The sequence below is a fragment of the Panthera onca genome, chromosome D2, assembly GCF_046562875.1.
Source record: "Panthera onca isolate mPanOnc1 chromosome D2, mPanOnc1 haplotype 2, whole genome shotgun sequence".
Lineage (NCBI taxonomy): Eukaryota > Metazoa > Chordata > Mammalia > Carnivora > Felidae > Panthera > Panthera onca.
The window spans coordinates 54,854,498-54,882,395 of NC_138349.1; the positions used below are offsets into that span (position 1 = coordinate 54,854,498).

Genomic DNA, 27,898 nt, shown 5'->3' on the forward strand with positions numbered 1-27,898 from the left:
CCTTTGATAATTTTAGAGTGTTGAATACACTGACATTTAGTGCATTTACAGTGTTGTATAACCATCACCATTATCTAGTTTCAGAACATTTTTATCATCCCATGCCCTCTAAACAATTGCTCCCCGCTCCTCTCTACCTCCAGTCCTTGGCTGCCACTAATCTGCTTTCTGTCCCTCTGCATTTGTCTCTTCTGGCTATTTCTTATCAATGGAAACATATAGTGACATTTTGTATCTGGGGTCTTCCACTTAGTGTAATGTTTTCAAGGTTCATTTATAATTTTGCATGTATCTGTACTTCATTCTCTTTTCTATGGCTGAATTATATTCCATTATATGGAGAGAGGACATTTTGTTTATCCATTTATCAGTTAATGGACACCTCCATTGTCTCCACTTTTTGGTATTGTGAATAGAGCTGCTCTGAACATTTGTATACAAGTGGTTTTGAACACCTGTTTTTTTTTAAATGTTTTTTCTGGTTTTTTTTCTTCTTGTATTTCATATTATTATTTTTAAAAATCTGTTCTTTTTTTTTTTTTTAAAGTAAACCGTACCCGCAATGTGGGGCTCCAAGTCATGACCCCAAGATCAAGAGTCGCATGCTCTATTGACTGAGTCAACCAGGCACCTCTTGTTTTTACTTCTTTTGGGTTTCTATTTAAGAGTGGAATTGCTCATCATATGGTAATTCTCTTTTAACTTTTTTTAAAAAATGTTTATTTTTGAGAGAGAGACAGAGCATGAGTCGGGGAGAGCAGAGAGAGGAGACACATAATACGAAGCAGGCTCCGGGCTCCAGGCTCCAGGCTCCAGGCTCCAGGCTCCAGGCTCCGAGCTGTCAGCACAGAGCTGGATGCAGGGCTTGAACCCACAAGCCGTGAGATCATGACCTGAGTTGAAGTCAGATGCTTAACCAACTGAGCCACCTAGGTGTCCCTCTTTTGAACTTTTTAAAGAACTGCCGTACTCTTCTGTAGCTGTTGCACCATTTTACATTCTCACCGCAAGATATAAGGGTTGGCTGTGTAGCTTTTTAAACTCATATTCCTACTTCATCGGGTGGTCTTAAGGATACTCTGTTTTTGTTTTTATTTTTACTTTTTCTTTTAGAGAGAAAGAGAGTGTGAACAGGGGAGAGGGGCAGAGGGAGAGAGAGAATCTGAAGCAGGCTCTATGCAATGTGAAGCCAATATGGGGCTCAATCCCACTCCCTAGGATCATGACCAGAGCCAAAATCAAGAGTTAGATGTTCAACTGTCTGAGCTACCCAGGCGCCCCAGGATATTCTGTTTTTAAATTTTTTTTAAGGTTTATTTATTTTTGAGAGAGAGAGACAGAATGTGAGCAGGGGAGGGGCAGAGAGAGAGGGAGACATAGAATCTGAAGCAGGCTCCAGGCTCTGAGCTGTCAGCACAAAGCCCGACACAGGGCTAGAGCTCGTGAACTGCGAGATCATGACCTGAGCGGAAGTTGGACGCCCAAGCAATTGAGCCACCCAGACATTGCTTTGTTTTTAAACCTCATTCTGCTTAGATTGAATTCATTGGTAACTTTCTTACCCTTGATACTGTCCCTTGTTCAGAAATTATGTGCACATTCAGGACTGTTTTAGCTCTCCAGAGATGATAGTATCAAGGTCACTTATTTTACAAGCATCTGATGGTCATGTTAAACATCCTTCCTTTTTTTTTTTTTGCTTGCAGTAATCACTGGACAGCATCGGAGTGGTGTTATTTCAGCCCGAACTCGGATCGATGTTCTTTTGCTCACTTTTAGAAGAAAGCAGCCCTTCACTCACTTCCTTGCCTTTTTCCTCAATGAAGTTGAGGTTCAGGAGCGATTCCTGAAGTTCCAAGAGGAAGTACTGGAGAAGTGCTCCATGGTAAGCAGCAAACAAAACAAAACAAAAAGTTAAAAAGAAAGGGTGCAAAGATCGTTCATAATTCAAGCAGTAGAAAGGTATAAATTTCTTCTCCCACCAAAAAAGGTAACCATTTCTGATTTCTTTTGATTCTGAACTGAAAAAAAGATATAGACATATCAGCACATAAGCCTCTGTGTGTTACTGAACTATTCTTTAAAAATTTCAAGACATAAAAGGATCATTCTAAAATATATACTGTTCTGCACCTTGTGTATGGAAATATTAATGAAGTACCATTATCTGTAGATCTTCTGCCCTGGATGGTAATGGCTTATTTGGGGTTAGTAACTAGAAGAAATTTGCATATAGAATTGTCCTCTTATATAACAGTGAAATGCTTGTGACCAGGATAAGAGCAGATAATCTAGATTAGAAAACAAATTTTAAACTTCCTTTTGGATATAATTTTGGGCAATTTAAAGAAACATTGGTTTAAAAAAACTTACGAACATTAATAAATGTTTTCTTTCTTTTTTTTTAATAATACATGTTTTTTATAGAAAGTTTAGAAAATAAAGAAAAGATGAATAAAGTGTCATCCATAATCTCACCACTGAGAGATAATATTGTGGCACAAAAACAAATGTTTAAAAATTAGAATTTGGTTTGTGTATGATTTTATATCCTGCTTTCTTTGCAATTTTGCGTTATACCATTATCATTGTTTTGTCATTGAACAAAAACCTTTACTTTTGCTTTGGAGACAGGAAGGAAATTCTAGCAGTGATGACTAAAAAACATAATCTCATTTTGATAACAGTTCAGATAACTTGATTTTTAAAAAAAATTTTTAATGTCTGTTTATTTTTGAGGGAGAGAGACAGAGCACGAGCAGGGGAGGGGCAGAGAGAGAGGGAGACACAGAATCGGAAGCAGGCTCCAGGCTCTGAGCCATCAGTGCAGAGCCCAACACGGGGCTCACACTCACAAACTGTGAGATCATGACCTGAGCCGAAGTCGGATGCCCAACCGACTGAGCCACCCAGGCGCCCCCAGATAACTTGATTTTTAATGGCTGCTTTTATTATTCTATTACCTAGATATATAATAATTTATTCTATCTTTTAAAATTTCTATTTTTCATTATAAATAATGATGTTATGACTCTTCTTGCATTACATTTTTCTGCGCTAGTCTAAGTAATTTCTTAGTAAATTCTTGGAAATGGAAAAGAGTCTTTGTGTGTACATTTGAGGGTTTTAAAAACAATTTTTTTTTTTAATGTGTATTTACTTTTGAGAGACAGAGAACGAGTGGGGGAGGGGCAGAGAGAGACCAAGACACAGAATCCGAAGCAGGCTTCAGGCTCCGAGCTGTCAGCACAGAGCTCAACGTGGGGCTTGAACTCACGAGTGCTGAGATCATGAGCTGAGCCCAAATCAGATGCCTAACTGACTGAGCTACCCAAGCACCCCTCCCCCTTTTTTTTCCTTTTTTAATGTTTATTTACTTTTGAGAGAGAGAAAGAGTGAGGGTTTTGATATATATGTGTCCAAATTACCTTTAGGAAATGTTATAACACTATATGTCAAACTGTAGTTTTCTTGAGTTTCCTTTTCTCATCCTTGCCAATATTGGTGTTACCATTTTTTTAAGGTTCTTTTTTTTTTTTGTAATCCAGTTGCCAAAAAATATTAGTTTATTGCTTGATTGTTCATTTATTTGATTATTGGTGAGATAAGGCTTTTTTTTTTAATTTTATTTTTTAAATTTTACATCCAAATTAGTTAGCATCTAGTGCAACAATGATTTCAGGAATAGATTCCTTTAGTGCACCTTACCCATTTAGCCCACCCCTCTTCCTACAACCCCTCTAGTAACCCTCAGTTTGTTCTCCATATTTATGAGTCTCTTCTGTTTTGTCCCCCTCCCTGTTTTTATATGATTTTTGTTTCCCTTCCCTTATGTTCATCTGTTTTGTTTCTTAAAGTCCTCATATGAGTGAAGTCATATGATTTTTGTCTTTCTCTGACTAATTTCACTTAGCATAATAACCTCCAGTTCCATCCACGTAGTTGCAAATGGCAAGATTTCATTCTTTTTGATTGTCAAGTAATACTCCATTGTATGTATATACCACATCTTCTTTATCCATTCATCCATCGATGGACATTTGGGCTCTTTCCATACTTTGGCTATTGTTGATAGTGCTGCTATAAACGTGGGGGTGCATGTGTCCTTTCGAAACAGCACACCTGTATCCCTTGGATAAATGCCTAGTAATGCAATTGCTGGGTTGTAGGGTAGTTCTGTTTTTAGTTTTTTGAGGAACCTCCATACTGTTTCCAGAGTGGCTGCACCAGCTTGCATTCCCACCAACAATGCAAAAGAGATTCTCTTTCTCCACATCCTCGCCAACATCTGTTGCTGCCTGAGTTGTTAATGTTAGCCATTCTGACAGGCGTGAGGTGGTACCTCATTGTGGTTTTGATTTGTATTTCCCTGATGATGAGTGATGTTGAGCATTTTTTCATGTGTCAGTTGGCCATCTGGATGTCTTCTTTGGAGAAGTGTCTCTTCAGGTCTTTTGCCCATTTCTTCACTGGATTATTTGTTTTTTGGGTGTTGAGTTTGATAAGTTCTTTATAGATTTTGGATACTAACCCTTTGTCTGATATGTTGTTTGCAAATATCTTCTCCCATTCTGTCGGTTGCATTGTAATTTTGCTGATTGTTTCCCTCACTGTGCAGAAGCTTTTTATTTTGATGAGGTCCCAGTAGTTCATTTTTGCTTTTGTTTCCCTTGCCTCCAGAGACATGTTGAGTAAGAAGTTGCTGCAGGCAAGATCAAAGAGGTTTTTGCCTGCTTTCTCCTCGAGGATTTTGATGGCTTCCTGCCTTACATTTACGTCTTTCATCCATTTTGAGTTTATTTTTGTGTATGGTGTAAGAAAGTGGTCCAGGTTCATTCTTCTGCATGTTGCTGTCTAATTTTCCCAGCACCACTTGCTGAAGAGACTGTCTTTATTCCATTGGGTATTCTTTCCTGCTTTGTCAAAGATTAGTTGGCCATACGTTTGTGGGTCCATTTCTGGGTTCTCTACTCTGTTCCATTGATCTAAGTACAGATAAGACTTCTTCACGTATTTAATTCTTGTTTCTTTATGTCTTGGCCTGTTTATCTTTGAGGGTGTTCATTTTTTCAAAATGCTTATTTGTTTATTTTTAAATGTTTATTTATTTTTGAGAGAGACTGAGTGAGCACGGGGAAGGGACAGAGAGAGAGGGAGACGGAGGATCGGAAGCTGTCTCTGCACTGACAGTAGAAAGCCTGATGCAAGGCTCAAACTCACGAACCAAGAGATCACAACCTGAGCTGAAGTCAGATGCTTAACCAACTGAGCCACCAAGGCGCCCCTATTTATTTATTTGAGAGACAGAGAGGGAGCACAAGCAGGGGAGGGGCAGAGAGAGAGAGAGAGAGAGAGAGAGAGAATCCCCAGCGGGCCCCATGCTACCAGCACAGAGCCCCATGATGTGGGGCTTGATCCCATGAACTATGAGATCATGACCTGAGCAGAAATCAAGAGTTGGACACCCAACTGACTGAGCCACCCAGGTGCCCCAAGAGTGTTCATTTTTTAATTTATTTGTAAGAGCTTCATATATATTAAGAGGATGAGTATCACTTCATAATTTGTGTGTAACTTTTTAGTTTATTTGAAATATATTTTGATACATAATGAGGTAAAACTCTAATTTTTTAAAATCCCTATTTAGTTAACCAGTTATCTAGAGAAGAATTTAAAAATCTTATTTTACCTTAAAAATCATAATGCAGTAAATGGGGCGCCTGGATGGCTCAGTTGGTTAAGCATCTGACTCTTTTTTTCAGCTCAGGTCATGATCTTGCAATTTCGTGGGTTCAGGCCCCACATCAGGCTGTGCGCTGACAGCATGGAACCTGCTTGAGATTCTCTTTCTCGTCCTCTCTCTCAGGCTCCACCCCCCCCCCCCCAGCCCCTTCTGGTGCGCGCTCTCTCTCTCTCTCTCTCTCTAAATAAATAAGTAGGGGCGCCTGGGTGGCGCAGTCGGTTAAGCGTCCGACTTCAGCCAGGTCACGATCTCACGGTCCATGAGTTCGAGCCCCGCGTCGGGCTCTGGGCTGATGGCTCGGAGCCTGGAGCCTGTTTCCGATTCTGTGTCTCCCTCTCTCTCTGCCCCTCCCCCGTTCATGCTCTGTCTCTCTCTGTCCCAAAAATAAATTAAAAAAAAAAAAAAAAAAAAAAAAAACGTTGAAAAAAAATAAATAAATAAGTAAACTTAAAAGATTTATGATGCAGTAAAATGGACTTTTTTGGGACTTGTATGGATTTTTTTAAGCTTATTTATTTGAGAGAGACAGAGACAGTGTGAGTGGAGGAGGGGCACATAGAGGGAGAGAGAGGAGAGAATCCCAAGCAGGTTCCAGGCTGCCAGCCTGGGGCCCAAACCCATGAAACAGCAAGATCATGACCTAGACTGAAACCAAGATTTGGATGTTTAGCCAACTGAGCCTCCCAGGTGCTCTAATTTTTTTTTAAATGTTTATTTATTTTGAGAGAGAGTGGGTGTGCATGCATGTGCGTGTACACTGGGGAGGAGAGGGACAGAGAAAGAGGGAAAGAGAGAGAATCCCCAGCAGGCTCTGACAAGGGGCTTGATCTCACGTCCTTGGGATCAGAACCTGAACAGAAATCAAGAGTTGGATGCTTAACCAACTGACCTACCCAGGCAGCCTTAGATTTTTAATTAATATTTTATTTTTAAGTAATTTCTATACCCAGTATGGGGCTTGACCTCACAACCCTGAGATCAAGAGTCACATGCTCTTCTGACTGAGCCAGCCAGAAGCCTCTGGATCATACTTTTAATGTCATGTCTAAGAACTCTTTGCTTAACCCCAAATAACCAAGGTTTTCTCTTAGCATTTTTGTAATTTTGCTAATTTTGTAATTTTGTAATCCAGTTAATTTTTGCATTAGGTGTGACATTTAGGTCAAGGTTCATTTTTATGCACATGGATGTCCATGCTATGTTTTCTCAATCTTGTACTAAAGAGAGGAATAAAAGCATACGGAATGAAATAGAACAGTGGTTAGTATCTTTGGTTCTCGAAACAGATGAACCTGGATCTGATTCTGGGTTCCTTATATGTGTAGACTTCGGCAAGTGAACCTCTCCAGATTTTTACAGCTTGCTTTGGAGAGTTGCAGGAAGGATTAAATGTAACATAAAGTACTCAGCACGGTGCTTGATACATAACAAGCATGTAATAAATGGTAGCTACTACTCCTATCTTATGGCTGTTTAGGTTAAAGTGATTTGTGTTCCTTGGAGTATTAAGAAAAGATGAGGGCTGTCTTTAATAGCTATGTGCAGGGTTAATGAAAATGTTCTGGGTGAAAAAGTTTTATAAGATTTCTCCTTCCCTCTATTCCTTTTATTTTTCTTTTCCCCCTTTTCCTTTCCTTTCTCCTATCCTGTTCTATTGCTCAGCTAGGTCTTCAGTGTTAGAATATAGCAAGATATAGATACGCAGATGTAGAAGTATTAGAATCCAAGTACTTGTGTGGGACAGGGAGTAAGAATTGCTAAAATTGATAATTTTTAAAAATTTATCTTTTAATGTTCATTTAAAATGAAATTAAAATTTTTTTTAATGTTTATTTTTGAGACAGAGCGTGCGTGACTGGGAGAGGGGCAGAGTGAGGGAGACACAGAATCCAAAGCATGATCCAGGCTCTGAGCTGTCAGCAGAGTGCCTGATGCAGGGCTCTAACTCACAAACCATGAGATCATGACTTGAGCCAAAGTCGGACACTTAACCGACTGAACCACTCAGGTGCCCCTTTTTATTTGTTTTTGAGAGGTGGGGAGAAGGGGGAGCAGGGGAGGGGTAGAGAGAGAGAGAGAGAGAGAGAATCCCAAGCAGGCTCCGTGTTTTCAGAGAAGAGCCTAATGCAGGGCTCAAACTTACGAACTGTGAGATCATGACTTGAGCCAAAATCAACCATCTGAGCCACTCAGGCACTTCTAAATGTTTATTTTTGAGACAGAGAATGCACGTGAGCGGGAGAGGACAGAGAAGGGGACAGAGGATCTGAAGTGGGTTCTGTGCTAACAGCAGAGAGCCTGATACAGGGCTAGAATTCATGAACTGTGAGATCATGACCTGGGCCAAAGTCAAATGCTTAACCAACTGAGCCACCCAAAAACCCTAAAATTGATTATTTAAGAAGGAGACTACAGCATGACATAATGTATAGAGAAGTTGAATCATTGTGTTGCCTACCTAGACTAACGTAATAACATTGTATGTCAACTCTATTGAAATAAAAAAAAAAAAATTATTTTTTAATTAAAAAAAATTTTTAAGTTTATTTCACAAGTAGGGGAGGGGCAGAGAGAGAGAGAGAGAGAGAGAGAGAGAGAATCCCAAGCAGGCTCTGAATTGTCAGTGCAGAGCCCGATTTGGGGCTTGATCCCATGAACCATGAGATCATGACCTAAACCAAAACCAAGATTTGGACGCCTAACCAACCGAGCCACCCGGCGCCCCCCAAAATTTTTTTTTTAAAGGAGGCTAGGGGTGGCTGGGTGGCTCAGTTGGATAGGTATCCAACTTCTGCTCAGGTCATGATCTTGCTGTTCATAAGTTCAAGCCCCACGTCAGGCTCTGCTCTGAGCCTGGAGCCTGCTTCAGATTCTGTTTCCCTCTCTATAACTCTCCTGCTTGCACTCTGTCTCTGTCTCTCTCTCTCTCTCTAAAATAAATAAGCATTAAAAATATTTTGCTTTTAATGTTTTTAATGTTTATTTTTGAGAGAGAGAGAGAGGGAGAGGGACAGAGCATGAGTGGGGGAGGGGCAGAGAGAAGACACACACACACAGAATCCAAAGGAGGCTCCAGGCTCTGAGCTTCAGATCCAGGCTCTGAGTTGTCAGCACAGAGCCCAGCGTGGGGCAAAAACCCATGAACTGCGAGATCGTGACCTGAGCCTAAGTCAGACACTTAACTGACTGATCCTCCCAGGCACCCCTAAAAAAATTTTTTTAAGGAGGTTAGAAAGGTGAGTAGATTCAGACTGGAAAATATCAGTAGACAGTGTGGAATTATATAACCCATTTTTAAGTGATTAACTGGCATTTATGTGCTTGAACAAGGGCACATTTATAAATTAAATACTATATATGTATGCAGTATATATACGTATGTACTATATATATATATATATATATACACACACATATATAGTGTGCATATAAAATTAGTAAGCCGTCAGAATGTCTTTTTTCCCCTTTAGCATTTCATAGCAAGATGATTTCATTCTCGTTGGAGGGTGGGGTAGGAGATCGGGAACACTGAAGTTTCAGTGTGGGCTGGTAAGTTTTGAAATTATTTTCCCTTATAAATACCAACTTATTGAAGCTCAGTGATTTATATTGTTTTGAAAAGTTACAAATGTTTGGTGTGCAATAAGCAGCTTGTAATAAGTAAGCCTTTTTGTCTGTGTGTGTGTGTACACTTTCTCCCTTTCCTTGTGGTTCCTGACATGGGCTGACAGGGAACAAATATTGGAGAATGATTGCTTTAATTCAACTAGAATAGGATTGGCCACTGTGGATGTCATGCTGGCCTTAATCAGGTCAGAGTATTTTCTTCCTGCTTTCAGGGAGACTCCATAGTGACATTGCTTTCTTCCTGCTTTTAAATCAGGTTCTGATAACAGCAGGGGAATAAGTACAGCATAAAAGAGTAAATAAGTAGTAAGCGACCATTATCTACCTATCATATGAAATTTTTAGTGGTTTTCATTCTGATGTTAGAACAACAGGCTGATGGCTGTAAGAGCCTATAGGCATTTTCTAGTAGTGATCTGCACTTACTACCCTGACTTAGATGAGTTTCCTTCCGGTAGGTTGTTTTTTAAGTAATCTCTGCACCCAGCGTGGGGCTGGAACTTAAAACCCTGAGATCAGGAGTTGGGTGTTTTACCTACTGAGCCAGGCAGGTGCCCCCCCCCCCCTTTCTGGTAGCTTTGAAGAGCACATACCTATTCATTGAGACAGAAGTTTCATGAAAGGCTGGCGTTCAGTCTTGTTTTGGTTCCTCTGAAACTCATTTGATATCTCTGATCACGTCTTAGCTCCAAAATAAGAATGGGCTCAACATTCTCTTACTTTTAGGAAAAAGATGATGCCTCTTGGTATAAAGTTGGCACATAAATTTTTTGAATTTACATATTATTATATACATTTATTAAAATAAAATTTATCATACTTGCTTATTAAAATAAAATTTGTCATACTTGCTGTGTGTTTTTTTTTTTTTTTAACGTTTGTTTGTTTGGAGAGAGAACAAGAGCGAGCGAATGGGTAGGGCAGAGAGAGAGAATCCCAAGCAGGCTCTGCACTGCCCGATGCAGGGTTCAGTCTCATGAACCATGAGATCATGACCTGAGCTGAGATCAAGAGCCAGACACTCACCCAACTGAGCCACCCAAGTACCCCAGTATTCACTGTTTTGTACCCACCTTTTGATTTAACAGGATGTTCCAGGTAAATACATATAAATCTAATTAGTGTTTTCAATTACCATAAAGTATTTTATGAATGTATCCCAACTTATTTAAGCAGTCCTCCTTTAATGGAACATTAAAGGAAATTATTTCTATTAAATAATGCTATAATGAACATTTTTGTACATGCATCTTTATGTTCTTGGCTCATGATTTCTTTGGAATACATTTTGGGGTAAATTCTTAAGAAGTAGAATATGTGGGCTAAAGGAACATAAAGTTTAATTTTTTGATAGTTTTTTTTCTATGTTAGATATCAACTTCTATGTTAGATGTCAACTTTATTGAGTTATAATTTACTTATAGTGTAATGTCCCAGTTTTGACACACACATACTGCAGTGTGACAGCCATCAAAAACAAGATACAGAGGGGTGCCTGCGTGGCTCCGGCATTATGGTCCAACTTTGGCTCAGGTTATGGTCTCATTGTTCGTGGGCTCGTGCCCCATGTCGGGCTCTGTGCTGACAGCTCAGAGCCTGGAGCCTGCTTCCTATTCTGTGTCTTCCTCTCTCTCTGCCCCTCCCCCACTGGCACTCCTGTCTCTCTCTCAAAAATAAATAAAATATTAAAAAAAACTTTTTAAATAAATAAAAATAGACTTTAAAAGAAAAATTTTTTTCTTTTTTTTTTATAATTTTTTTTAATGTTTATTTATTTTTGAGAGAGAGAGAGAGAGAGACAGAGCACGAGCAGGGGAGGAGCAGAGAGAGAGAGACACACAGAATCCAAAACAGGCCCCAGTCTCTGAGCTGTCAGCACAGAGCCCGACGCGGGGCTCGAACCCACAAACCGTGAGATCATGACCTGAGCCGAAGCCGGACGCTCAACCAACTGAGCCACCCAGGCGCCCCGTAAAAAGCAGAAATTTTTAATTTGATGGAATCCAATTTTTTTTTATGGTCTGTACTTTTTGTGTTGCCTCTGAAAAATCTCTGCCTTTTTAAGATGTCAAAGTTTTCTTTTGTAAACTACAAACTGTAAAACTATGTTGTATGTTTTAACTTTGATGTTTAGGTCAGTAATTCATTTGAAGTTAATTTTTGTGTGTGGTGGGAGATAAGGATTCAGGTTCATTTTTTCCCATATAGATGTCTAGTTCAAGTGCCATTTGTTGAAAAGACCATCCTTTTCCCATTGAATGGCCTTGCTACCTTTGTTGAAAATCAAATGATCTTTTGTGTTTGAGTCTGTTTCTGGACTCTATTCTGTGTATTTATCTACATGTGTATCTTTGCACCAATGTTATACAATCTTGATTACTATAGCTTTATAAGTCTTCTAATTAGATAATGTAACTTCTCCAATTTTGTTCTTTTTAAAGATTTTTTTCCATTTATAATACTTGGATTTCCATATAGATTTTACTATTTTTTAAATTAAATTTTCGTTTTTTGAGTAATCTCTACCCCCATTGTGAAGCTCGAACTCGCAACCCCAAGATCAAGAGTTGCATGCCCTACTGACTGAGCCAGCCAGATGCCCCTTGATTTTCACATAAGTTTTAGAATCATCTTATTGATTGGTATAAAAATGCCTGCTGGGATTTTGACTGGAATTGTGTTGAGTCTATAGATCATTTTGGGGAGAATTAATATTTTAATAGTATTGAATCTTTTAGTCAGTAAACATAATATATATTTATTGTTTAGGTCTTCTTCAGTTTCTCTTAGTAATATTTTATAGTTTTCATTGTACAGGTTGCACATACATCTTATTAAATTTTATTCCTAGTGTTTATATTTTTGATGCTACTGTAAACAAAACTGCTTTTTAATTTCATTTCCCAATTTTATGCTACTTGTATTAAAATTGTCCTAAGTTTTCCATATTTTGTGATGCTATTGGAAATGGTATCTTTTAATTTCGGTTGCACTTGTGTATTATTACTGTATAGAAATATAGTTGAGGGGCACCTGGGTGGCTCAGTTGGTTGAGCGTCACACTGTAGTTCAGGTCACGATCTCATGGTTTATGAATTCAAGCCCCACATCGGTTCGCTGCTGTCAGGGCAGAGACTGTTTCAGATCCTCTGTCCCCCTCTTTCTTTACCTCTTCCTGCTGGCATACTGTCTCTCAAAAATAAATAAACAGTTAAAAGAAAAAGAAATACAGCTGATTTTTGTATGTTAAACTGTGTATGTATCCTGTGACCTTGCTAAATTCACCTATCAATTCTTGTAATTGTGTATTAGTTTGCTAGGGCTTCTCTTACAAAATACCACACACTGGATAGCTTACACAATACAAATTTATTTTTTCACAGTGGAAACTGGAAGTCTGAGATCAAGGTATTAAAATGGCTGGTTTTTTCTTCTTCTTCTTCTGTTTTTTTTCCCTAAAGTTTATTTATTATTTATTTTGGGAGAGAGAGAAAGAGATGTGGAGCTCGACCTCACAAACCAACAGATCATGACTTGATCCAAAGTCAGACACTTTAGAGACTGAGCCAACCAGGTGCCCCAGGGCTGGTTTCTTATAAGGCTTCTCTACTTGGCTTGTAGATGGTTGTTTTCTTTTGATGTTTTCACATGGTCTTCACTGTGTGTTTGTGCCCTAGTCTCCTCTTTTTATAAGAACACCACCATATTGGATTAGGGCATACCTGTAGGACTTCATTTTACCTTAATTACCTTTTTAAAGGCCGTAGTTACAAGTATAGTCACATTATGAGTTACTGGGAATTAGGACTTCAACAATGTGAATTTTAGGGGGACACAATTCAGTTCACACCAAGTTACTTTGTTGTTTCCTTAAAATTTTCTATGTATAGGGGCGCCCGGGTGTCTCAGTTGGTTGAGCATCCGACTTCGGCTCAGGTCATGATCTCACAGTTCATGAGTTCAAGCTCCGCATCAGGCTCTGTGCTGACAGCTCAGAGCCTGGAGCCTGCTTTGGATTCTGTGTCTCTCTTTCTCTCTCTCTGCCCCTCCCCTGCTCATGCTCACTTGCTCGCTCTCTCTCTCAGAAATAAACATTTTTAAAAATGTAAAAAAAGAATTTTCTATGTATATAATCATACCATCTGTGAATAAAGATAGTTTTACTTCTTCTATTTTTAAAAAATTTAAAAAAATGTTTTTAAGTTTACTTGGAGAGAGAGGGCATGTGTACGGGGTGGGGGGGTTGGGCGGCAGAGAGAAGGAGAGACACAATCCCAAGCAGGCTCTGCACCATCAGCATACAGTCCAATGTGGGGCGTGAACTCACAAACCTGTGAGATCATGACCTGAGCCGAGATCAAGAGTCGGATGCTTAACCAATTGCACCACCCAGGCACCCCTACTTCTTCCATTTTAATCTACGTGTCTATTACTTCTTTTACTTATTACATTGCTAGGACCTCCAGTATTGTGAGGAATAGAAAATGTGAGAGGGGACATTCTTTTAAATAAATGTTTATTTATTTATTTTGAGAGAGAGAGTGTGTGGACAGGGGAGGGGCAGAGACAGGGGCGGGGGGGGGGGTGGTAGGGAGGAGCAGAGAGCGAGATTCCCAAGCAGACCCCGTGCTGTCAGCGCAGAGCCCGACACAGGGCTCAGTTTCACAAACTGTGAGATCATGACCTAAGCTGAAACCAAAAGTTGGATGCTTAACCGACTAAGTCACCCAGGTGGCCCTAGACCATTTACTTTTAATGTAATTATAGATATGGATGGCTTTAGATCTACCATTTTGCAATTTTTTATCCTGTCTTTTCATTGGTCAAGTTTTTCCTACAATTTTTGAATTGAGGGTGTTTAAAAATTTTATTTTATTAAAAAATTTTTTTTTAGCATTTATTCATTTTAAAGAGACAGAGTATGAGTAGGGGAGGGGCAGAGAGAAAGAGAGACACAGAATTTGAAGTCGACTCCAGGCTCTTAGCTGTCAGCACAGAGCCCAGTGCGGGACTTGGACTCACAAGCCATGAGATTGTGGCCTGAGATGAAGTCGGACACTTAACTGACTGAGCCATCCAGGCACCCCTATTTTATTTTTAAACAGCTACTTTTTTTCTTTTAAAGTTTGTTTTTTAACAGTCTCTACACCCAACATGAGGCTCAAACCCATGGCCCTGAGATCAAGAGTTGCACACTTCTTTTGACTGAGCCAGCCAGGCACCCCAGGTGTTTAAAATTTTTAATTTCATCAACTCTATTGGCTTATTAGCTATACCTGTTCATTTTTTAAGCAAATGCTCTAAGGTATACAATGTACGCCCTTAATTCATCACCTCCAGATAATATTACACTATTTTATGTACAGTGAGGAACCTTACACTACATCATCTCTTTCTTTACTTCTGACTTTGTCTCATTGTCATTAATTTTGCTTCTCTATAGAAACAACTTCCTGTAAGATTTCTTATAGTTCAAGTCTTCTGGAAACACTTACTCTCAGCTGTTATTTGTCTGAAAAATTATTTAGGTCATCTTTTTTGAAAGATAATTTTTACTGGCTATAGGATTCTAAGTTGATAGTTTTTTTCTCTCAGCACCATAAAGACATTATTCCATAGTCTTCTGGCTTATGTAGATTCTGATAAGAAATCTGTTAAAATTCTTTGTTCCTCTATGTGTAAGATGTTTAGTTGCTTTTTTATTTTTAATTGGAAATAATTTAAAATTTATAAAAATTGGGAAAAGAAATAGTATAACAAATACTCATATGCTCTAATATGATCGATCCTTTATAAACTTTCCAATACAAGTTCCAGGGTAAGGTCAGGAATTGCATTTAGTTTTTATGTTTAACCTCTGTTCTGTTTTGAGCAATTCTCTGGTTGTAATTTTTTCCTGAATTTTCTTTTGGGGAGAATGCTTCCATTTTGTCATTTTGGCTAAGTTTCTGTCTTTTGCGTGTTTTAATAGCTTGTTATGTGTCCTGCACCTGTGAGTACTACTCTATTAAAAAGGGGGGAGAGGCGCCTGGGTGGCGCAGTCGGTTAAGCGTCCGACTTCAGCCAGGTCACGATCTCGCGGTCCGTGAGTTCGAGCCCCGCGTCAGGCTCTGGGCTGATGGCTCGGAGCCTGGAGCCTGTTTCCGATTCTGTGTCTCCCTCTCTCTCTGCCCCTCCCCCGTTCATGCTCTGTCTCTCTCTGTCCCAAAAATAAATAAAAAAAAAAAAAAAAAAAAACGTTGAAAAAAAAAAAAAAAAAAGGGGGTCATACACTGTCCAGGGTTGGCACTTTAGGAAGTGTTTTTGATGTATGTTGCGTGCACTCTGTTGTTGCGTTTTGGCCGCTCTATCCCACTGGTCAGTCCTCTACAAAGCTTCTCCTTGCTTATAGTGGTAGAGTGTTTGGACCTTCTACCACGTGTGCCTTGATTTGTTTGTTGAAGTTCCCTGGGCCTTCCCTGTTCCTCCAATCTGGGATACAGATACCGTGACCACTCCTCTTAGGGAAGGTCTTCAAGTTATGGTTTAGTTTTGTGTACTGGGAAAGTCAGTAATGCCAATTCCACCGAGTTTCTAGTCCTGTTTCTGGGTTGAGACTTGAAGACCATTCTTTGTTGCTGTAGCATTCAGGGTTAAGACTTACTGGAAAACTGGCTTGAGTTGTGCATAGACCTCCAAGAGTCTCGCCCGCCATCTACTTGGCCATTATGTTCCTCTCCCCAACCTTGCAAAGTAACCTTCGTCTCATTGTTCCTTTTGCTCTCTGGCCTTACCCTAATAGTTGCATTTCTTCCCTTGACTATTATTTGTCTTTTTTTGCTCCTTTTATCCCTCGTGCAGCAGGTTCTCTCTGGGAGAGAGAACTGATGTTCTGTATAACTCCCTGCTGGCTCTGAAGAGCTGCCTTCCTTCAGCCTCACGGGTGAAGGGCCTTTTCTAACCTCTTTTAGCTGGAGCATTTCATAGCCTTTCTGACTTTTATGTTATTGACATTTTTGAAGAATACAGTCCTTTCCAACATTCTTTTAAAAACAGAGCATTCTTGGGGCACCTAGGTAACTCAGTTGGTTGAGTGTCCGTCTCTTGATTTCGGCTCAGGTCTTTTTTTTTTTTTTTTTTTTTTAATTTTTTTAACGTTTATTTATTTTTGAGAGAGAATGAACAAGGGAGGAACAGAGAGAGAGGGAGACACAGAATCCGAGCAGACTCCAGCCTCTGAGCTGTCAGCACAGAGCCCGATGCGGGGCTCGAACCCATGAACCATGAGATCATGACCTGAGCCGAAGTCAGTTGCTTAACCGACTGAGCCACCCAGGTGCCCCTCGGCTCAGGTTTTGATCCCAGGGTTGTGGGATCAAGCCCCACCTCAGGCTCCACCCTGAGCATGGAGCCTGCTTAGGATTCTCTCTCTCTCCCTCTTCCCCTCTCTTGTACTTGCAATGTGCTTGCACTTTCTCTCTCAAATAAAAAAAATAAGCCTTAAAAACAGCATTCTTTTTGCATTTGTCCTGTGTTTCCTCATGGTTAGCTTGATGTTATACTTTTTTTTTTTAAATGTTTATTTTTGAGAGAGAGAGAGAGAGAGAGAGAGAGAGAGAGTGACCGAGCGCATCAGTGGGGGAGGGACAGAGAGAGAGGGAGACAGAATCTGAAACAGGCTCCAGGCTCTGAGCTATCAGCACAGAGCCTGATGTGGGGCTCAAACTCATTGATTGCAAGATCATGACCTGAGCCTAAGTCAGATGCCCAACTGGCTGAGCCACCCAGGCATGCCCCTGTACTTTCTCAATCAGAGTATTTGCATAGGTGATATTGTATTCTTATGAAAATATCACATTGGGGGCATAAATGTTCATCTGTTTTTCATAAGTGATGTTATATCCAGTCAAGATTTGCCCGATTTCTCCTAAGTATAATAACTATATTGTATCTCCCTTACAACTAATAAGTCTGTAGGGAGATATTCTAAGGTCATGCAGATTCCCTTCTCCTCATCAACATTTCCCCTGGACTTAGCCGCCATTGATGATTTTTACTTGATCCGGTCTTGACCATGATGATTTCAAAATGGTAATTTTCTAACTCTAGTACTTACTCTGCATTTGGTATTCAGCTTTCTACATGCTCATACAAGTGGACACCTTCCTTCTCTCTTTACTTTTAAATTTATCTATTATTGGTATGGTTTCATGAATTTCAGTTTTTTCCATGTGCTTATAATTTACTATTGTGCTTAATTATTTTGCTGCTTAAATTGTCTCAGATTTGTTTCGGGGTCCTCTCAAATCTTTTCTGGGGATGTGTCTTCCTTGGCCTGTGTGTGTGCCAAGCCATATACATGGCTGCTGTTAAGTGCCTTAATTTCGCTAAGATTTCACCACTGCTTTTTTTTTTTTTTTTTTTTTTTTTTTTTTGGGAGCCTTTTGTAGTTCTGTTGTATTCCTTTGCCTATAATCTCTTGCCCCCAGATAACTGTAGGTCTGCTTTCTCCTGCAGCTCTCTTGCTTCATAGGCAGAATTCAGCATTACTTATGGCCTCCAGCATGTTGTCCAGACTATGCCACTGTTCCCAGCAGCACTCCAAGTCAGGCAGGACAGAAACCAGTTCTTCAGACAGCCACCTAACAAGCCAGAACACTGCAGGCTACTTTCACTGTTCCTTCAGCCCTCATGAACGAGTGGAAATTGAGTGGCTTCCTCCTGACCTGTTGTGCTCCCCTGAGGAAGGAGTCTGGCAAAGGGTGGAGAGAAAACTTGAAATTTCCTACCATTTTGAGTACAGCTTTCTCTTGGTTAGGGTTAGGCATTTGCTTGGTTGTTGCTGCTTTGTAATTAGTTTCTAGAGTTTTCCCAAAGCTACATTGGTCTGTCTTTTGTTGTTTATTTGGTATTTTCATGGGGGAATGAGGGCTTGGATTTTATTAGATGCTGTTGTGCTGATGTTGCTCCATGTTTGGATAATTTTCAGGCATTATTATTTCTTTTCCTCTTCTCCTTCTGGAACTCTGATTACATATATATTAGATCAGTTGATACTGGTACACAGGTTACTGAAGTTCTGTTCATTTTGCTTCCATACTTCCCCCCCCCCCCCCCTTTGCTTTAGTTTGGATAGTTCCTGTAGTTATGTCTTCAAGTTCACTGATTTTTTTTTTCAAGTTTCTAATCTGTTATTAATCCCATTCAATGGGATTTTCATTTTTGCTCTTATTTTTTACCTGTTGAAGTTCTGTTTCTTTTTTTTTTTAATTTGTTTAATGTTTTATTTATTTTTGAGACAGAGACAGAGCATGAGCAGGGGAGGGGCAGAGAGAGAGGGAGACACAGAATCCGAAGCAGGGTCCAGGCTCTGAGCTGTCGGCACAGAGCCTGACGCGGGGCTTGAACTCATAAACCATGAGATCATGGCCTGAGCCGAAGTCGGATGCTTAACTGACTGAGCCACCCAGTCGCCCCCTGTTTCTTTTTTTAAAACACCCTTTTCTCAGTATCTTTAGGTTTTCCTTGAACTATTGAGCATATTTATAATAGCTATTTTAAACTCATTGTCCACCAATACCATTAGTATGATAGCATTCTAGATCTATTTCTGTGGACTGGTTTTTTACATACTTATGGGTCACATTTTTCTCCTTGCATGTAGGGTAATTTTTTATTGGATGCTGAACATTGTGAATTTACTTCATTAAGAGCAACTTTTTTTCTCTTTAGAGAGTCTTAAAATTTTGTTCAGGAAGACAGTTATTTGTGGATCAGCATAATCATTCCAAAGCTTGTTATTATTATTGTTATTATTTTAAAAATTTTTTAAATGTTTTATTCATTTTTGAATGAGAAAGAGAGCACAAGTAGGGGAGGAGCAGAGAGAGAGGGAGACACAGAATCCGAAGCAGGTCCAGGCTCTGAGCTGTCAGCACAGAGCCTGACGCAGGGCTCAGACCCACAAACTGTGAGATCATGACCTGAGCGAAGTCGGACGCTTAACCAACTGAGCTGCCCAGGTACTCCCAAAGCTTGTTTTTAAGCCCCTTAAGGACAGAATAGAGTATTCTTTACTCTAGGGCTAATTTAGCCCTAGACAGACAGAATGGTCTGTCCCCTCTGGCTGGTGAGAACTTGAGTGTTTACCTGCTCTTTGAGCTTTGGGTATTGTTTGGCTTACAGCTTCTGTTCTTGTCTTGTGGATTTCACCCTCTGCATGTGCAGATTTTTGTTCAGCCAGAGTCTCAAAGAGACTTTATGCAGATCTCTTGAGCTCCCCACTTCCCATCTTTTTTAAACTTAGCTTCCTCCTCTTTCACACTTGGCCCTTCAAATTTTATTTGCCTTGGCATTCATTTCCTGAATTCCACTTTTTGTCACTTCAACTCATTGGGATCACTGGACTCTGGGTTTCCCACTCTGTGCCACTGTCTGGAAATTGTCTCCACTCAAAAAGCCAGGATGGGGTTCAGTTTGCTTTTTTCTCCTAACGTAGGTGTCACCGTTCAGGACCATCTGTTAATCTAATGTCTAGAAACATTTGTTTTATATATTTTATTTCGTTTTTATAGTTTTTGATGGCAGAAGGACAAGTGCTATGGGAGTTAATTTTCCGTGGGCTAAAGGAGATATTCTCATATATTTTGAAATTGAGATATTAATATAACATAAAATTCCCATTTTTAAAGTGCACAGTTCAGTGATATATTCACTACATTGTGCTACCATCGCCACTGTCTTAATTCCATAATATTTCCATTGCCCCCCAAAAGAAATCCCTATGCATTAAGCGTTACTCCCCGTTGCCTCCTCCTCCCAAACTCTGACAACCACTCATTTACTTTCACCATGGATTTGTCTATTTTGAATATTTCATGTAAATGAAATCATATGGTACGTAGCTTTCTGTGTCTGGCATCTTTCACTTATAAAGTTTCCAAGGTTTATCCATGGTTTATCATGTAACACTACTTCATTTTTTCTGTGGCTGAAAAATAGTCCATTGTATGGGTATATACCACATTTTGTTCCTGTATTCATCACTCGAACATTTGGGTTGTTTCCACTTTTGGGCTATTATGAACAATGCTTCTAATAATTTGTAATATGATAAACAGGGCTGGGTTTACCACTATTTGTATTCACTTATTCAACATTGAGTGACATATGAAATAGCAAGTAATTGTTGAGCTCTTGCAGTGTGCTGGATAGTGTTCCTGTGTTTATTTTGTTTAATCTGCAGTCTGTCCCTGTGTGATAGGTATTAGTATTCCATTTAACTGATGAAGAAACGGAAATTTAGGGAGGGTAACTTGCCCAAGATATTGCAGTTAGCGGGTGCTGCCATCCTAAAGTAGAGTGAATGGTACAGGGTTGTGTGCGACCTAGTAACTGCTCTAATTCATACAATGCAATATAACAAATACAGGAGGTTAGTTCTGGGAGTCACTGCAGGAAATTACGTGAGTGGTGTTGAAATTGAAATTGGCTGGCTCAGTTGGTGGAACGTGTTACTCTCGATCTCAGGGTCGGGAGTTCGAGTCCCACATTAGGCATAGAGATTACTTATAAAATGTAAAAACTATATTGAAAAAATAAAGAAATTGAAGATATTTGATGACTGCTTGTCTGTTAACCAGTTTCACCAGTCTTTCAGTGAGTGGTTTTTTTTTTATTTTTTTTTTTTTAAGATTTTATTTTTAAGTAATCTCTGCATCCAACGTGGGGCGTGAACTGGCAACACTGAGATTTAAGAGTGTCACACGCCATTGACTAAGCCAGCCAGGTGCCCCGAGCAAGTATTTCAATGAGACCAGCCTTTACTAAAATTGGATAGTAATATACATAGTATTTGAGGATTTAGAAAAAGAATAGCAAAGCCTTCCTAGTTGTGCTTGGGTTTTTCAACTTCAAATCATCTCTTATTCCCTAATTGTTTTGGTTTTGTAAGTGAATTTTTTTAATGTTTATTTATTTATTATTTTTTCGGGAGAGAGAGAGAGTGCAAGCAGGACAGGGACAGAGAGAAGGGGACAGAGGATCCCAAGCGAGCTTTATGCTGACAACAGTGAGCCCGAGTGGGACTCAAACTCGTGAACCACAAGATTATGACCTGAGCTGAAGTCAGATGCTCAACCAACTGAGCCACTCAGGTGCCCCTCTTATTCCCTAATTGTTTAAAAAAGAAGAACTTTTGTTCATTAGGGATGTCCATCTTTCATCCTGAATCAGGATGGAAGGATCTTTTTAAAGTAATTTATTAACATTATTATCAAATATTAATATTATTTTTAAAAGGTGAATTTATCCTCCTGTGTAGCCTATGCCAAATATATCAAGTCCTTTTGGGATCTCTGGGGGGGAGGGGTGAAAGGTACTATGAACTATGAGTTTATTAGTTTATATTTGTACCCTATTTAGTGTATTAGTTTCTGTTGCTGCATAGTAAATTACCTCAATCTTGGCAGCTTAAAACATACCTATCTGCCATCTCACAGTCCTGTAGTAGTTCTGTAGATAAGACGACCTGGTGGGTTCAGTGGGTTTCCTGCTTAGGGTCTTACATGGCTGAGATCAAAGTGTTGGCCAAACTGGTCTTTTTTTTTTTTTTTTTTTTAATGTTTATTTATTTATTTTGAGAGAGAGAGAGTGAGCAGGGGAGGGGCAGAGAGTGAGGGAGAGACAGAGAATCCCAAGCAGGATTCAGCACAGAGCCCGATATGGGGCTCAAACTCACGAACTGTGAGATCATGATCTGAGCTGAAATCAAGAGTCCAGGCACTTAACCGACTGAGCCACCCAGGCACCCCATAAGTTTATTTATTTTAAGAGAACGAGAGATCACAAGTGGGGGAAGGGCAGAGAGAGAGGGAGAAAGAGAATCCCAAGCAGGCTCTGCACTGTCAGCACAGAGCCTGATGTGTGGCTCAATCTCATGACCCATGAGATCATGACCTGAGCCGAAATCAGTAGTTGGATGCTTAACCACCTGAGCCACCCAGATGACCCCCCAAACTGGTCTTTTATTTGGAGGCCCTGGGTAAGAATCTGTTTCCAAATGTGTTCAGGTTATTGGCAGAATTCACTTCTCTGTGGCTGTAGGCCTGAAGGCCCCATTTCCTTGACTAGCTTCTATTAAATTCCTCTTGTGTTTCAAATCTCTGACTTTTGTCATCAGAGAACCCTCTGCCTTTTTTAAGGAGCTCATGTGTATAGGTCAGGTGCATTGGGATAATCTCCCTATCTTAAGGTCAGCTGTGCCATGTAACATAGTGTAATTATAGCAGTGATGTCTCATCGCATCCACAAGTTCCACCCCCCAGTCAGAGGAGGAGAGGGGGTTACATGAGGCTGAGAGTCATTGAAGGCCATTCTTAGAATCCTGCCTACCACAGATATTAATTTTCATTTTTAAAAAATGTTTACTTATTTATTTTTGAGAGAGAGCCTGCGAGCAGGGGAGGGGCAGAGAGAGAGGGAGAGAGAATCCCAAGCAAGCTCCACACTGTCAGCCCAGAGCCCAACACGGCTTGAGCTCACAAACTGTGAGATCATGACCTGAGCTGAAACCAAGAGTCAGATGCTTAACCAGTTGAGCCACCCAGGCCCCCCAGTTTTCATTTTTAAACATTGTTGTGAAGGTCACATTTTAGATACAGCAGATGACCTTTCTACTCCCAGGTCTCATCCTATCCTTCCCTCACCCTTCCTTGAACTCTTCTCCCTTTCAAATACTTGGCCTCTTTTCTCTTTATTTGGTAGCATGCTCGTCCTTGACCTTACCCTTGACTCTCCAAGGAAACTGAACTTACCTTTTAGAAGAGCGTTTTCTGAAATCATCTTCTTTTGTGCTGATCAATTTATAAGAAATGTTATTTCACTACAGACATTATCATGATCATCCCTGTGCTTCAACTCTCTGAGCCTGAGTATTTAATGTAGGATTTAGCTGCTCACAGACATCAACAAGGTATTTTTCATTTGTGTGATCTGCAGATAAACTGTGCCTTATTTTTTTACTCTTTCCTCTCTTGCATTAAGATTCAAAGATGTCTCACTGTGAGTTCAAGAAGTATATTAAAACCTTGTATATCTCTCAGTCATTCTATAGCTGGTAATGCTGCTATAATTCCATTTTATCTCACAGCAGGGTCCGGTAGAAAGCACATCAGTAATGAAAAACAGTAATTCAAAACTGTGTTTGGTGGAACATTCTGAGGGCTTATAGCAACAGGGGATTTCTCAGGCTGCCTGGAGAACCTGAATAGGTTATAGCTCCAGAAACTACATAATTCTGCTCACATTGTAGTGTGAAGGCTGACACTGGGCAGAAATGACTAATGGTTCTGGGTCTCCCCTCCCCCAATTGGGATTATTTTTCTGTTTAGTGTTATTCCTCTGAAGAAAATTTATATGTAAAAGCTTTGGTATATAATTTAGGATTCTTCATATATAAGGAGAGTTGTGGGATTTGTAATTATCTTATGAACTAATTTAGGAGGGAGATGGAATAATTGTCCTTGGTAGTAAGAAAACTTGTAAATTCCTGAGTCCTCCTATGGGGTAGGAAAGTAAGAAATGTTTACAAGATTCATATATTACACCATTTGGATGGCAACAGTTGTTATGAACAAGTAAATGTTTTTTGTTTACGAATTCATTCACTATTTATTAAATGTCTGCGATTTGCCAGGCTATGTATTATGTACTAACAATGGACTCCTACAGATGCCATACTCTGGCAGCAAAAATAGCGTTCTTATGGAAATAGTTATAGCACTGTGAGATAGGTGCCATTAGAAGGGACTGCAGTGGGTACCCACGGAAGAGGTTCTCCAGTGGATGAAAAAGGTTTAATGAGGGAGGCAGAGTCTTGAAGGAAGAGCAAAAGTTTATGCCAGGTTGGCAAATGGGGGATGAGCATTCTCGGCAGAGGAAATGGCACTTGCAAGGTATGGCAGCATTCTAGTCTGCTGTTTTCTGGGGAGAGTGAGGAGTTTTTTAAGATTGGAATCTAGAAAGTGGGTAGGGTAGGGAAGAGTGGGAAGGTAAATGGTATACAGGTGGTAAAAGATCTTGTGGGGGTTAAGGATTTGAGGTATATCTTATAGTCAGGAACTAGTAAAGAATTTAAGTAGGGATCATGTGATTAACTTAGCATTGTAGAAAAATAATTCTGAAGGCAGTGTGGAGAATGGATTGAGAGTTAAGGAGTGGGGTACCAAAGGCAGCTAGCAGTCAGAATCTACTGATGTAGTCTGTTGGAAAAAAAGAGACTAGATCGCTGGTGTATTCAGGAGGGGACATATTCAAGAAATGTTTCAGAAGTCTTCTCTAAAGTGGGGATAACAATAGCACCTATCTTACTGTTGACATGAAGAGTAAATAAGTCAATAAATTAACGTGTTTAAGCTATATGCAGAGCATGGCACCTAGCTAGTACTGTATAAATGTTAGCTCTTTTTGTAATAATACCACGGATGACAGTATGGGAGATGAAGGAAAGCATGGCATCAGGAAGAAGCAAAGGGTCTGCCTTGAAGAGGTGGTGTACTGTTAATCCATTACTAATGTGTGAGTGATCGGTGTCTCTCTTTGGGAATAAATATAGGTTGGTAGATGGATTGTTAATTAGTGCTTACACCTTACTTATGGAGGAATAGTTAAGCTTTAAGAAAAGTAGGTTTGACTCTTCATTGTGCTCGTCAAAGACAAAAGGGATCCATTCTTTAGTGAAGGGGAGATGCTCTTTGCTCCTTTTTAATGGGGAAGAGTATTTAGTGCATTCTTTTTTTTCTGGTCAGCGTAAAATCTGATGTTTCAATATTTGTCCTTTGTTTTGCTTTTTTTTTTTTTAATTTCTTTTTAATGTTTATTTATTTTTGAGACAGAGACAGAGCATGAACGGAGGAGGGTCAGAGAGAGAGGGAGACACAGAATCTGAGGCAGGGTCCAGGCTCTGAGCTGTCAACACAGAGCCTGATGCGGGGCTCGAACTCACAGACCGTGAGATCATGACCTGAGCCGAAGTCAGATGCTTAACCGACTGAGCCACCCAGGCGCCCCTGTTTTGCTTTTTAAGTTTATTTGAGAGAGAGAGAGAGAGAGAGAGAGAGAGCGCGCGCACAAGAGGGGCAGAGAGAGAGGGAGAAAGAGAGAATCCCAAGCAGGCTCCGTACTGTCAGTGTGAGAAGCCCCATGTGGGGCTCGAACTCATGAACCCACAAGATTATGACCCGCGCTGAAATCAAGATCGGATGCTTAACTGACTGAGCCACCCAGGCACCCCTGTCCTTTGTTTTTAAGAATTTCCACTTTTCCTGTAATTACATCTGGACAGAATTTATAAGCCACAAGAATTCAAACTCTTTTCTGAAACTTATTCAACTGAAGATACTTTAGTATCTGAAGATATTAATACTGAAGATATTAATAACATATAGAGACTCTCAAAGTCAGCGTTTGTGAACATTCTTACATAGAAATGACTTAGCAGAGCCTAATTTAGCTCTTGATGGTGCTTTGTAAACGAGAGCAAAGATGGCATTTGTTTAGAGTGGTAAATGGTCACATAAGAAGCAGGAAGAAGGGGGAGCCTGTATTTATTCCACACTGCTATGTACCGGATTTCTTTTAATCCTCAGAACAACTTTGAGAGGAAAATGTTGTCTTTTTTGTAGATAATGAAGTTGGGTTTCAGAATGATTGAGTCACACTGCTGATAGGTGGCAGAATTAGAATTTGAACGTAGGCCTGTGTGGTTGCAAAGACTAATTAATGTTCTTTTCACCAGTCTGCCTTGTTTGAATAACTTTCCGACGTGAATGAGATTTGTGTCACCTGCCCAGAAGTGATTTTATGGGATTTGGCCATTAAAAAAAGAAAGAAAATATAATGAGCACAGGGAAGGCTTCCATGTTTATTTCCTCTTTTTCTTTGCATGGAATATCAAGAAGTGAATCGGTGGATCCCTCACAAATCCTATTTTGTACTTAATTATAGGTTTTGTGGGAGCACGTAAAAAATTCTTAATACCTTTGACGTAGAGGTAAATGAGGCATCTCCTTTATGTTACAGAGGAGGAAACCGAGGTCAGAAGTTAAACGGCTTGCCTAATTACAGCTGGTTTGTAACAGAGTTGGAATTAGGACCCTAGACTCTGTATTCTGGGTTAAAGGCCTTAGCTAAAGCACAAACCTTTGTTATCCCTGGAGCTCCTAGAAGATGATATATGTGAATTTAATTGAGGATTTGTTTGTTTGTTTGTTTATGTCTCTGGCTCTCAGCATGTACTGTCAAGGCAAGTGCTTCTGGGTGGTACAGGTTTGGGTTAGATTCATAGGTGTTCTTTTCTTAACTCACATGTAACGGCCCGGAGGCTTCCCTTCTGCTTGCTGACGGCTCTGCCAGATGCACCTGATTATATCCCATCTGCGTGGAGAGGATGATTGAGTTCTACCTAGGGCTTTAAGGAAGCAGAGAGAGTGAATGCTCCATGGTGATCTAATCCATACTTCTCTCTACTGGCCTTTTCCCCAAGCTTGACATTTTTAGATTTCACTATTCTTTATTACTTGTTCATGCTGATAGCATTGCCAGCATTTCTGCCGCAGTGGAGCCCAGGTGCTGGATTAAAAATGCAATCAATGAAGGGCGTGTGATGGTGTGGTGATGGCTAATGGTAGATCATGGAGTTGCAGTTTGAATGAGAGGGTTAAGGTCTTGCACCTGGGACTGCTCAGTAAGACTGTGACTTTGAACTCTGAACTGTGGGTTAGGACTGCACATATGCTTTCTGTGGAGGTAGTTTGTGCATCATTTTCTCCTTGGATGAGACCTTATCTAACAAATAAAGAAACTGAGGCTTATGGTATGGCTTAGCCATAAGAAACACTTTTTTTTCCCCTTCAATCTAGGCACACCTGCCCTAGGGAATTCTGTTACTTCACCCTTTGCTTATTCTTGTTGGGTGGAAGGTCACCACCATTAGAACTTTCAGGCGCCAGCTTGGTTGTCCAACCTAATGGAATAAAATAGTTCTAGCTCTGAGTAATGGTGAACTTGGAGCAGGGCCCAGTGTAATTAAAACCCCTGGAGTACAGAATTTGATGTTGGTCTTTGTTCATTTCAGTGAAGACGCTTGTGGCTGGGAATATGATGTATTCTGAGCAAAGAAAAATAATGGCTCTAGAGGATTATGTCACTGCCTTGAAGATTGGTTCCACATTAATTTAATTTTTTAAAGTTTATTTATTTATCTTGAGAGAGGGAACATGTGCATTGGGGGAGGGGCAGAGAGAGAGGAAGAGAGAGAATCCCAAGCAGGCTCTGTGCTGTCAGCACAGAGCCCTCTGTGGGGCTCAATCCCACAAACTGTGAGATCATGACCTGAGCCAAAAATCAAGACTTAACTGACTGCTTCACTAACTGAGCCACCCAGGGGCCTCTCATTCCACATTAAATTTAGATAATTCAGTAAGAGAAAAGGTTTTCTCAATAGATGGCATTGCTAGAATTCAGGGAGTTTCTTCATTTATTGAAAGACTG

General features: G+C 40.0%; 1 protein-coding gene across 7 annotated transcripts in view; it reads left to right on the forward strand.

Annotated features, from left to right (window-relative positions):
- ASCC1 (activating signal cointegrator 1 complex subunit 1) overlaps positions 1-27,898 on the forward strand; it is a 112,306-nt gene that overhangs the window by 16,645 nt on the left and 67,763 nt on the right. For all 7 annotated transcript variants that reach the window (XM_078434348.2, XM_078434352.2, XM_078434351.2 and 4 more), the window contains exon 5: positions 1,707-1,885. In XM_078434348.2, the coding sequence (XP_078290474.2) occupies positions 1,707-1,885 (179 nt within the window). The remainder of the gene's footprint in view (positions 1-1,706; positions 1,886-27,898) is intronic.